The 13,594-nt window shown below is 40.8% G+C and overlaps 1 protein-coding gene across 5 annotated transcripts in view; it reads right to left on the reverse strand.

Annotated features, from left to right (window-relative positions):
- The window catches only part of LYPD6 (LY6/PLAUR domain containing 6), a 114,638-nt gene that overhangs the window by 22,267 nt on the left and 78,777 nt on the right, over positions 1–13,594 (reverse strand). For 4 of the 5 annotated variants that reach the window (XM_036420567.2, XM_036420566.2, XM_036420564.2 and 1 more), the window contains one exon: positions 4,144–4,332. In XM_036420567.2, the coding sequence (XP_036276460.1) occupies positions 4,144–4,261 (118 nt within the window). In that variant the 5' untranslated portion in view covers positions 4,262–4,332. Of the gene's footprint in view, positions 1–4,143; positions 4,333–11,077; positions 11,133–13,594 lie in introns of all 5 variants that reach the window. The other variant, XM_036420565.2, reaches the window with a different exon arrangement.

The following is a 13,594-nucleotide window of genomic DNA, read 5'->3' on the forward strand; positions in this document are numbered from 1 at the left end:
TTTAAATAGGAACAGGATCTAAAACATTAAGGTAGCATAATGAAGCTTTGTTTCAAATCACATTATCTCTGAATGTGTTTATCAGCATGTGTCACTGACAACCAAACAATCTCATTTTCAGTAAGTTTTCTTTTTAAATCTACAACTTCATATCTGTGTGCATTGTCAACAACCACATGCTAATATTTGCTTATGGGAACTTGAATTTACAGCTCAGCAGATGGTACTGATCAGTAAATAACCAAATCCTCTTCAGTGACAGATCTCTGCAGAGAGACTCAGCTTTAAGTTGATAATTATAGCACAATACCAAGCAATGGTTAAATTCTTCCCACTGGAAATATTTAGCCAAAAATAGGTCTACAGTTGAACAACTATCTCCAGTAACTGGCTAATTGATACTGTATCTGATAAGTTTTCTTTTTTTTTTTTATAAAAGGACTGGAAAGAGATTCCTAAGAGATGTTCTATTTTTTTCTTTGTTACTTCAAAGCATTGCAGAGCAAGTAGAGTTTCAAACTGTTGTGGCCCCAGCTGTGAATGAATCTACTTTGGCTCTTGATCACAGAGTTAATAAGCTTAGTACTCTGTAGTTCAGCGCATAAGTCCTTGGTCCCTCAAGAGAAGGTGATTGCAAAGAAAAAGAAAAAAAGAAACGCTAAAGTGCCCAGTTACTTCCTGTAACATAATCTGTCCATTAACTCCCATGGTCAGCCATAGTTCAACCGACCATAATTCATTTGTAAGGCATCAGGAAAGATTTCCTCTTTGTTTCCATCTCCTGGAACTTTTGCCTGGACAAAGGCCTTCAGTTACCCAAAAAACGGTGGCGAGAAGAGAATCTTGTTTTAAAATGCATGCTTCTGTGAAATGCAGCCAACCTTTTTTTTTTTTTTTTTAATTCTTGGCAAATTAATTCCCATTGTTTTTGAAAACTAGAAGCAAACACGAAATTTTTAGAAATCTAATAAATTGATCTAGTTCTCAGACCACTTGCCTACAAATTGTTGTCAGTATTTTAATACCGTGAACAAATTTCTAATAGAAATGTATTTTGTGCTGCCTTTCTAGAAAGCCTCCTTACTCCCTAAGGCTTATGCAGTACAGAAATATGGGGGGGGGGGGGGGGGTGTTAGTTGGTTCTCTTTATCAGCATAAGAAACCCCCTGCAGGGATTCAGTGCTTTGGTCCACAGGAAAGACTCAGAATACGCAACCAGTGGAAAGGTGAGAATCTCAGGAAAGATTGCTATTACAAGGAAAGGGATGGAGGCCAAGAACAGTGGAAGTCACTTTGGACATTAAATTCTGCCATTTCCTATCCATTTCTCTTAACACTAACTCTTGTTTTAAAGTATTTATTAGGTTTTTGTACTTTAATCATCAGTTGGGAAGACATTCATCATTTCTCACATGAAAAAGAAATTAAAACACAGATTATGGAAAAGAATGTTATTGAGGACAGCGCCTCAAATTTGAAAGCCATAAAGTTTATTTTTCTTAAGGGCTTAGAAGCTTCGAAGATTAGGGAGTCGAAGAGCAAAGGAGATTAGTCACAGAAGCTGAGCATTCCCAGCCCGGGTTCCAATGCCACCCACTTATTATCTCTGAGGGCTGTTGGTGCCCAGCAGAAATGAGTTCATGCTTGCCTGGTGTGGAAAACGTGTGTCTCCAGTGTCGCTGCATTTCTGCCTCGTGGGTTCTGAGCTGTTTCTAACAGTAATGAACTCTGGCTGGCTTACTGACCTCAAGAAAACTGTGTGTGCCTCCATCTACACAGTGAGTTAATTATATGAATACTTCCAGATCAAAATAATCCCACACTGCCCTCATATATTCATTGTAGTCTGTGTTCTACAGAAACCTGCTTATTCATAGAGAGATCGCTTCACCGAAACATGGTGCAGTGGGTGTTGTGCAGGGGAGGATCATGGCCATTTAAAAAAAGTATAAAAACAAGCAAACAATCGCCATACACCTCTGACCTGGTACACAGAAATGGGAAGTTAACGGTGCTTTAACGTGGGCAGGGTAAACAGAATTCTAGCCAAGTAGGACTCATGGATGGAAACTTCAACCCAGCAAGAACCTTTACCCCAGGACCAGTTACAGAGACTCCACAACAGAGTTGAGCCCAGACCTGCTAGTGACCTATCTATGCACAATCTAGCTTAGGAACGGCTTCTTCTGTCCTCCATCTTTAAAAATCATGTCAGAAAAAATTACCGATTATTTCTATATGATGAGTTTTACTTAATTAAGCTATGGCTCTATTTAATTAACATGGGTCACCCTGAAAAAATCCCATTTTGCAATTGACTTTGAAATAGGGGCCCATTCAATCAGACAGGCCCCACTATACCACTGAGGCAAAAAACGGGATGTGTATTTGTTTTTTGTGTTCAGCTAAATCCAATCCCCTCGATCTCCCTCCCCACCCTGTGTACTATCAGCCTCAGAGAAAGCCAAGTGTGGACCTGCTTTGTGGCCCAGTGACTTCTGAGTCTGTCACTGACGTGGACAAAGAACTGCCCAGAGGCTGAGAATCTTGGCACTCAAACCTAAGAGACTGAAATATATATATGCACACATACACTGAGTGGCCAGATTATTATGTGTTCAGAGATCATAATAATCTGGCCACTAAGTATATATGTGCCCAGCATTTTACAGATGTTATTTACAGATATTAAGTCCACAAAACAATGTGACAGGATATGTATTATTTTATCCACTTTAGAAATGTAAAAATTAACATTTTAAAAGATTTCCCTAACATGTATTAAGCATTTACTACATTCAGTGCTAAAAGCTGTGTATGCACTCAGGTTTAATTGTCACACAGTGAGGGTATTTATTTCAAGTCAGAAGGCTACGAAGCAGCTGAGCTAGTTGCTGACCCACGGGCGGCCCACCCCTCACCCAGACCAGACCATGCGGTTTAGTCGTCCAACTGGATGATGATATTAAAGGAGTCTGAGGAGCAGCCTCCACTAGATTCTAAGATCCTCAAAAGCAAGGCCAAGCTTTATTTGCCTTTCTGTTTTTCATGCCTGTCACAGTTGATACACAGGATATATACACACACAAAAAAGAATGTAGGTGGAACAGACTATTTCAAAAGAGGAATGTACCCCAGGGCAAATGCTGAAGGTCAAAACATACACAATATACGCAGCTCTCACCACCACAGGGACAACACAGAGAAGATCCAACTAAGAGAGGAGGTGCAAGTGCTGAGTGATCCAAGCGTGATCCTTAGGAATATCAGCAGCAGAGGCACCTGATATCTCTGCTAAAAGCCAGAAAGCACAGGACAGCCCCAGCCAGATATGCCATCAGACACTCCAGGGAAGGGACCGTGCATCTGCATGAGGATGCACTCTCTAGATAAGTCTTAAACACAGGAAGCCAAAAGGGAGAGGGAACAGGAAGCTGTGGCAGATAATTACATTGAAACTGAGAATGAGATGCACAGACAGGACCGGCTATTATCTTCCCTACAAAGAACTGATCTTTTACAAACACATTCCTCCTGGGACCCGGATTTCACTTTGATAACTGGCTGGCATGAGCCAAAAGGAAGGGTGTTCGGAATCAGAGCGATGGTGCCGGGGACAGAGAAAACAAGCCTGACAATTTGCCTTAAATTAAAAAACAAACATGGTAGAAAAAGGTGAGGATAATACACACCACATGGCATCTTTGGTAGCACTGCACCCCAATTAAACCATCAGAAGTTCCCCTGTACTGAAGGCTGCCTTCTCTCAGTCATTTTTATTTTTATTTTATTTATTGTTATTATTATTATTATTATTGTTGTTGTTGTTGTTAATCCTCACCTGAGGATATTTTTCCATTGATTTTTAGAGAGAGTCGAAGGGAGGGGGGAGTCAGAGAGAGAGGAACATCCATGTGAGAGAAACATATCAATCGGTTGCCTCTGCACGCATCCCAACCAGGACCTGGGATCGAGCCTACAACCAAGGCTCATGCCCTTGACTGGAATCAAAACCGGGACCCTCCAGCCTGCTGGCTGATGCCCTATCCACTGAGCTAAACCAGCAAGGGCTCCCCACCATTTTTTAACTCAAGTCTTATTTGCAGTCGGATGACATTTCTGCAGCAAAGAGAACAGTCTTACTTGAAGGGTGGAGGTAGATAATGTCTTTCACTGTGAAGTCTCGGGACTGTGCAGCTTTCAGACAGTCGGCCAGCAGGCTCAGCAGCAGGAGCCAGGCCAGGGCAGGGCCAGGCTCCATGGCAGGCCCAGGCGTCACTCATTCAGGGCGCCCAGGAGCGGGGACGCGGGACCACGGGAGAGCACCGGCACCTGAAATATGAAGCAAGAGTCATCTCAGTGTCCAACTCAAAAGAGCCACAGGACTTGGCCGAGGTTTCTTGTTGGAAGCAGAGCATCAGGAGGGCAGGGAGCCCAGGGCACAAGGAAGTGGGCAGACGGGGAAAGAAACTTTATAAACGGTAATTTTAGAGCACTTAGAAAATGCCGGCCCAAATCTCTTCTGAATCAGGTCGCTCAAGCTCCACTGGTAGCAGTCCCCTCTAATACCCAGCAGAGATGCTATCACGAGAGATTGAATTTTAATGAAACCCAGCTATTTTTTTTTGCCAGGAGGCCAGGGGATGGCTGCCAGAATGCAACAATAAATAAGTCAGGTACAAAAGCGCAAAAGCGTTTTTCTGATAATGGCGCAGGCCAAGGACGGGAGGACAGCCTTACTGGGTCACGGCGACCGTGCAGACCTGCACAGGGCAGGCTTTCAGATCTGGGGAATAAAGAAATGAATGCATGTGGGCCTCTTCCAAACCAGAAAGTGCCTTTCTAGCTCAAAACCCCCTTAACATAAGTAGCATTGTTGGCCAGGTGCAGTCATATACATGGCGTCCCCAAAAATGTAAATACATTTTAACAGCTGATAGCTCAATTTTGAAAATGAAATGTATTTTAATAAATGCTGCCTTTATCATTATTCAAAGTGTGTCTACATTTTTTGATAATATCTATATCTATATCTATATAGATATATGAAGTCATATATACATATACTCATATACTAATTACTATTATAATCCATTTGCAGTAAACCAAAGTCCAGCAAATAGAGGAGGGGATTCAGATCCAGGCAGTCTGATCATTGAGTCCACATTTTTAAACACTAGGTGATACTATGTTCTTCCCTAGATTGTTTTGTTGTGTGTACACAAAAACTGCTGAAATGAGATCAAGGTATCACTATAGCCCTAAGCAATCATCATTCTGTCCTCTATTCTGATTTTGTCCTTTTCAATTAAAACTGAGGACAAGAAGACCTTCTACTAGGGTTGAATTGCCCTGATTACTTACATGTAGATATATATATCTCAATTTATATGTGCTATTTGCTTGCCAACTTATTGCTTTCCTATACTCACCTTCTATTTCCCAAATACCAGCATTCTATTGCCCATGCAAGTGGTCAAGTTAGAAAGTCACTTTATTTTTAACATGCTAAAAAACACATGATTTGGACATTTTGTTTACAAATGTTAATACCAATGTTCAATGAGCTTTTTAAAATAGTATAACAAGAAACCTATATGATCTTATTAACCAATGTCATCCCAATAAATATCATAAACTAAAAAAAAAATAGCATAACAAAATAATTCTAAAATTAGACCAAGAGTAAATGTGTTACAAAACAAATTCAATAGAGAAAATCAATATGAACTAATCAGATATTAGAACATACTATGGAATAATATTAATCGAAGCAGAAGAATAAAAAGTATAAAAATGAACACGAAGAATGGAACACTCCAAGGAGCTCAGAAATAGATCCAACTATTCCCATAATATAAGCGAATTTTCAAAATCACAGAAGAGAAAAATATTAAATGGAAAGAATTATGATAGCTTGATTAAAAACTGTGGAAAAGATGGACTGAAATCAAATAATGCACAATACACTAAAATTAACTCCAGATGGACTGATGTGTTCTTTTGTTTTAAGAAATAGACGATTTGTTGGAAAAATAAGAGATCTCTCACCACCCTGTAGCAGTATACTGATGCCAGCCAGGCCAATGTCATGCTCATGGCATGCTTACAGATTGGCTCCCACACAAATTTGCATTCAGGAGGAGAATGGGCTGCCCATTCCCTTAATAAATGTCAGTGCCAGGCCCCGTGCTAGCCACTTAGTTGAACAATATGATGAGGAAAACACTGTCTCCTCCTGAATGGATGCAGTGATGGGCCACCATGCGTCCATCTGGCCAGGTGAGGCTGCACCTGAGGAACATGTCTGGGCAGCGTCTCATGGCGATCCCATCGCACATCAGCACCCCCTCCGCACTGTGTGCAGCAGGCTCAGAGTGAGGAGAGCTATCGGTTTATTGTGTTGTAATTTAACATTAAACATTGCCAACCTAAGTTCTTTTTAATGTGAAACTGAATGTCCTCACCAGTGCTTTACTATATCAAACAATGCAAGTGGCACATTTTTATTGGAGCGTTTTTTAACCACAGTGTACTCCTTCTGACTATTGATTTAAAAACCTCCCTCTGCACAGTACTCTCACTAAGAGTTATGCATTACTTAATGGCATCTGAAATTTACCTCACTGCAGCCTCTGCCGCCTGGCTACCCAGCCACCAGCCTCCCTTTTGCAGCATGTTTGGCTGCACATGAGTAACATACAGACGTGAAAACCTGAGTGCCCGGGTCTGAAACCTCACTCCAACATTTTCCTGCTGTGCAACCTTGAAAGAGTTACTTAACCACTCCGTGCCTCAGTTTTCTCATCTTCATAATGAGGATTAAATGAGTTACCACAGGACACGGACACCGGGGGTGGGGGGTGAGGGAATGAATGGAGGAGGGTAGGGAACAAGGGGAGGATAAGGACACATATGTAATACCTTAATCAATAAAGAAAAAAATGAGTTACCACACATAAAGCACCAAAAATAGCACCTGTCACACAGTAAATTCCATGTCATATTTTTACGATTATTGTTTTGTTCAAATTCAGTCAATATACTTTTCTATATGAATTGAACCATTAATTGTGGTTCAATACATAGCTCTCTTTCCTTAAATCAGGAAATAAAAGAACATAATTTCCAAAACTACTAAGTATAACAAATAACAATCCATCCTGACATCTGCCCCCTGCCAGCTAGGAAGGGACAAGGCCAGTGGAGCAGTGAGGGAGGCTACCTCTTGCCACCAGGACTTTCATACGCTGAGACTCACGCAGACCCAGGTGACTTCCTGCCATCCCTCATCCATGAAGCCAACAGGTGGGTGCTGCCCTTCTCTTATACACTCTCCCCACACCTCACTCCGGCTACCTCCCAGGCCTTTGTCCCAGCCCACGCTCCTGACACATCTGCACGGTACTCTCACTAAGAGTTATGCATTACTTAATGGCATCTGAAATTTACCTCACTGCAGCCTCTGCCACCTGGCTACCCAGCCACCAGCCTCCCTTTTGCAGCATGTTTGGCTGCACATGAGTAACATACAGACGTGAAAACCTGAGTGCCCGGGTTTGAAACCTCACTCAAACATTGTTGGATTTTACTTTATAAAAGATGTTGAGAGAGCATAGGTGAGGAGCACATTACCTGCCACCCTTCCAAGGCTCCAGTCTCCCCGTGTGCTGTGTGCACATGCTTGCACACGAGACTCATGGGGAAGGATCATGGGTTAAGCTAAAGCAATCATTTCATTCGTGAAAAGAGATCAGCTCTACTTACTGTAGGAAAGAACAAGCTTAATTCTTCAGGCCTGAATTGTTTAGCACAAGTTTTCAAATTTGGGAGATTCAACTACTTTTCTTTTAAATCCTTACCTAAAGATATGTTTTCCATTGATTTTTAGAGGGAGTGAAAGGGAGAAAGAGAGAGAAATAGAAGGGGGGTGGGAGAAAAAAAGAGAGAGGGGGAGGGAGAGAGAGGGAGGGAGGGAGAGAGAGAGAGAGAGAGAGTGAGAGAGAGAGAGAGAGAGAAACATTGATGTGAGAGAGACACATTGATTGACTGGTTGCCTCCTGCACATGTGCCCTGATCAGGACTGGGATTGAACCTGCAACTGAGGTACATGCCCTTGACTGGGAATTGAACCCACAACCCTTCAGTCTGAGGGCCCATCCTCTAACCACTGAGCCAAACCAGCCAGGGCTCAACTACTTTTTTTTAACCATGAATTTCATTTGTTTAATGGAGAATTTCCAAAGTCTTAAAGTAATTGGGTCACTATCATCACATTTTATTCAGGAAATTGTTCTTTCTTTAGGAAAAAGAAGTATTTCTTGGTTTATGTATGAATAGAAAGTAAACTGAAAGGACAAGCACCAAAATGGCATAGGATTTTGGATAATGTTCCTTTTGTTCAGTTTGCATATGTTTAATGTCATTCTTTGTGTTCAATTCGCATGCTTAGAACATTTCAATGAGTATGCCTTGCTTTTATAAAGAGAAAAACAGTTGTTTAAAATTCAGTGCTTCTCAAAGAATGAGCTTGACAGAATAATTTCACTCTTTAATCTACAAAGGAAAGTCAGCTTTTACCTAAAGCCAATGAACATAACCTCAAAAATGTCCGTCTCTTCTCCAGTAATAGAGCCCGCATTTCACAGACTGTCCTCTCCTTCCCTCTTCTACCATTCCTTTCCCTTAGTGTCTTAGCCCAGGTGACCCTCACAGCAGAATCTAGAGCCAGGAGTACAGGTGCTCAGACTTTATCTGGGAGGAGCAAGCCCAGGAAATTGAGGATGAAGGGAAGGAGGGAATGTAGGAGGGAGAGAGAGGTGGGCTGGGGAGAATATGAAACTGGACAACATAAAACAATGTGGTCCTAATCCTAGGTTACTATGCTGCTCACAGTTCAGAGGCCACATAGAGATAAGACTGCAAGGAAGACCTGCACCTCAGTAGAGTCCATGGAAGGAGAAAGGAGAAAAGAGGAAGGATTTATCTGCCCTGTTGCTTCCTGTCTCTCGTTCCCCATTGGTCAAGGTTCACGCCAAAAAGAACTCACTCCCTTTCATTTGAATGTGTTATTAATCCTTGTAAATATCATCGCTCTTTTTTAGGGTTTGTTATTTTTATTGTATACATTTTTACAGATGTAAAATTCAACATCTACACAAAAAAAAGAGCAAGATGCAAACTGACCGTACCTTGACGACGCCCACCAGCCAATCAGGAGGGAGTATGCAAATTAACCCAACAAAGATGGTGGGTTAATTTGCATTCGCAGGCATAGAGAGGCTTGGGGCAGTGCAGAATGCCTGCATCATCACCATGGCAAGTGTCCTGCCCCACCCCCAGCCACTCTGGGCCTCTGGGCAGTGTGGGAAGCCAGAAAGGCAGTTCCCAGCTGGATCTAAAAAGCAGCTAAGGCCAGAACGAAAGCAGTGCTGGCAGTCCAGGGAAAGAAGGCCCATTCTTACATGAATCTCTGTGCATCAGGCCTCTAGTTTTAAAATAATACAGTGTAGTGTCTGAGGTATATTTATAATATTGTGCAGCCATCACCTAGTCCAGAACATTTCCATCACCTCCAAAATAAAATGTTGCACCATTTAGCAGTCACTCCCAATTCCATCCTCTCCCTACTCTCTGGCAACCACTACTTTCTGTCTCCATGAATTTGCTCGTTGGGAATATTTTATGTAAATGGAGTCATAAAACACATAACCTTCTGTCTGGCTTCTTTCACTTAGCATAATGTTTTCAATGTTTATCCATGTTATAGAATGAATTCTATTTATGGATGAATTATATTTCATTGTATTTATATACATGTACTTATCTATTGATTGGTTGATAGACATTTGGGTGGCTTACACCTTGGGGTTACTGTGAATAAAACTGTTATGAACACTCATGTACATGTTTTTTTGTACACATATATTTTCAATCTTCTGGGCTATATACCTAAAGTAGAATTGTTGAGTCTTATGGTAACTCTATATTTAATTTTTTTGAAGAACTGCCAGTCTTTCACAGTAGCACCCTTTCACATTCCTATTTCAGTGCTCCAATTTCTCCATCTTTATCAGTACTTATTTTAATTAAAAAAAAATTATACCCATCTTAGTGAGTATGAAGTGGTATCTCATTGTGGTTTTAATTTGCATTTCCCACATGATTAATGGTGCTAATCATCTCTTCATGTGCTTACTGGCCATTTGTATATTTTCTTTGGAGTAATGTCTATTGGGGTATTATCCTTTTATTGTTGAGTTGTAAGAATTCTTTCTATATTCTGGACTCTGTTCCCTTTTCAGAAACTTGATTTGCAAATCTTCTCTCCCTTTCTTCTTGTTGACCTTTCACTTTCTTTATAGTGTCCTTTGTATGGGCTTCAGCAAAATTTTTAATCTTGTTGAAGCCCATACATTACTTTTTATAAAGCTTTTGTTCCCTATAAAAGTCAAGAACTAAAAGAAGGATCTACATACAACTCAGAGTAAAAGAACGTGTGTATTGTGCAGTAGCCAGGGCTAGGTTTTCCACTGCTCTTTCCCATGAGAAAAACCTGACAGACAGGACTGATTATTAATATCACCAACTGCTTACATTCCTGCAGTAAATCATGAATCACTACCCACCCTATTAGTATTTTCTAGGAACTGAAAAATAAAAAATGAATGGCATGCATTCACAATGAGCCTATTACTGAACATGGTCTCCACTGAGGGGACTGTATCTTTTCTGTATTTATTCTCAATGGTTGGTGGACCTTTACTCTCTAAACCTCATCAATACGATGCTGGACATGCTCTGATAATATGAGTGGTCTTTTCTAGAACTTTGATGCTTATCCCTGGAATCCGCTGTGCCTTTGGACTGCTCTAGACATTTAGAAAGGCTGTTGCATTTTATTTCTATTTTATGTGCTGCTATTTGAATATGCACCGAGGATTCCACTCCTGACTACAGCTCTCTTTATGAACAAGTACATTCTCATTTTCACAGCTCTGTGACCTTTCATTTGTTATTTATGAGCTTTTGCAAATCTAATACCACTCTGACAGATTTAATTTGTGCTCTAAATTACCTTTGCATGAGTTACTCAACTGCTGGTTTTATTCCAATGGATTACTTGTTGCATTCTGAAACAGGGGGGAAAAAAAAAAAAGTTCAAGATCTATTAGATTCCTCTACTTGAGATAAAGTTGAAAAGAGTTGCATTCTGTTTTTGACTCCCTGGTACTAAGTAGTATAAAAGAGGATGTCTATAGTTGTCAGAGAGGCAAAGTGATAGGACCACAACTCTGGTCAAGTTTTACAAATCCACACCCATATAGAGTCCATCAAATAAATACTCTTAATTCCTTAAACTGGATACTAGAAGACAATTAAACACTTCTGGAAGTTACATTGATTGAGGTACCAAATATTAAATAAAACATCTCAGTACTAAATCAATATATAAGTAATTGTGAAGTAGAGAACTAACACAAATCTAAATACTTTTCAATTATATTCATATTAAAATGTGAAATGCCCAACACAAGAGAAAAAATGGAATTCTGAAGCCCAAAACATCAGTGACAAGTCTTGTTTTGATTTTTAATATATACAGACTAAACTTGATAGCGACTTTACTTAATAACCTGAAAACGTCAATTCATCTTCCAAAAGTTCCAAATAAAATATGTCTTCACGAAACTAAATCTACTTAAATACATCGTTCTGATCCTAGCACCTTCTCACAGTTCGGGCATTACTTATAACATGTGGTAGTATTAAACAATGTCTGCAAATTTGTTAACAAGTTTTCAATGAGAGGTGGGGTTTACATCCCCTCCCCTTGATTCTGGGCCAGCCTTCTTGACCAATTGACCAGAGTCAATTGGGAAATGACACTGTGTCTTTCAAAGCCAGACCATAGAAGGTGACTAACTTCTACCCAGGGCTCCAGAACACTCACTCTGGGGCAGGTAAGCAGTCCGGGTGCTCTGAGTGTCATACTGTGAGGAAGCCCAAGCAGTGCACACACAGCTATGGAGGCTCCTACAAAACAGAGAGCTACCTTTCCAGCTCCAGTTGCTCCAGCCCTATCTCCTCCCCTCTATGTCAGTTCCAGCCACCGTCTGAATATAGCTGCATTGAGACTCCACACTAAAACCACCACGCTAAACCCTTACCATATTCCTGACCCACAGAAACCACGAGGGATAAATGATTATTACGGCTTCACACCACTAAGTTTTGTAGTGATTTGTGATGCAGCAGTATGTATCTGGATCACCAGGAATTGGAACAGGAGACCTAATGAGGAATTACAGTTCAGCTCATGAAGACAATTCCAGTTTTCACATTGGATGCAAGGTACAGAAATCCACATCAAACAGGCTGTAACCAAAACTGTGGGGAAGAAGGAAGGGAGAAAAATTGTACTATCTCACCTAACTGTCCAGCTTGGACACAGCGGGACTTTTAACCCTGCTATTAGGAATTTCCATCTCTCAACCCTGCCTTGTCCTCTTTTTTTCCATTACTCTCATCCAGGTCTTCCCAATCTGTGACCAGCTGTTTCAGAAGCATTCGCAGACTGTTACTGTTCCAGAAAAAGCCCTAAAAAAGTAGGGCAGTCTGTCCTTGGATCATAACTTGCCAGGGAAATGTGGAAGCCCATTGGCCAGACAGAGCTGGGTCACGAGCATGCCACTGGGACAAGTTCATCATGGAAATCACATGCTTTGACAACAGAGAAGGTATCGGTCTCCCAAAATAAAATGTAGGTTTGTCACTTGAAAAAGAAGGACTAAATGCTGGACTAGCAACATTACTCATATGCCCACTACAATAAATAATACAGTTGGAAATAACCTCATTAGCCTGCAAATGCACAATAAAGCTAATGGTAGCTCAGATGAATATCTTTGCAAGTTCCAGAAATGAGCAGATTGACATGATTTTCTTCTATAAAAATAGGATACTGCACCATTACAACTTTACAAATCAAAATATACAGTTGAGCCCTACCTGGTTTGGCTTAATGGATAGAGCATCAGACTGCATTAGCCTGCAGACTGAAGGGTCCCAGGTTCGATTCCGGTCAAGGGCACATGCCGGGGATGTGGGCTTGATCCCCAATAGGAGGAGTGCAGGAGGCTGCCAATCAATGATTCTCTCTCATTATTGATGTTTCTATCTCTCCCTTACTCTCTGAAATCAATAAAAATATATATTTTGTACACACACACACACACACACACACACACACACTGAGTGGCCAGATATTTTATATATATATATATATATATATATATATATATATATATATATATATATATATATATTAGGAGGCCCAGTGCATGAATTTGTGCATTGGTGGGGTCCAGCAAGCCTGGCCAAGGGGAGGGAACATGGGCAGTTGGCCGGTCTGCCTGCTGGTCGAACTCCTGATCGAGGGGACAATTTACATATTAGCCTTTTATTATATACACTGAGAGGCCAGATTATTATGTGTTCAGAGATCATAATAATCTGGTAACTCGGTGTATATACACTTGAAACAATAGTTTGGGTGGGCATTTGGAATCCTTCTTATGGCATGGCTCTTCTA

This window comes from Pipistrellus kuhlii, unplaced genomic scaffold (assembly GCF_014108245.1).
Source record: "Pipistrellus kuhlii isolate mPipKuh1 unplaced genomic scaffold, mPipKuh1.p scaffold_m20_p_7, whole genome shotgun sequence".
Lineage (NCBI taxonomy): Eukaryota > Metazoa > Chordata > Mammalia > Chiroptera > Vespertilionidae > Pipistrellus > Pipistrellus kuhlii.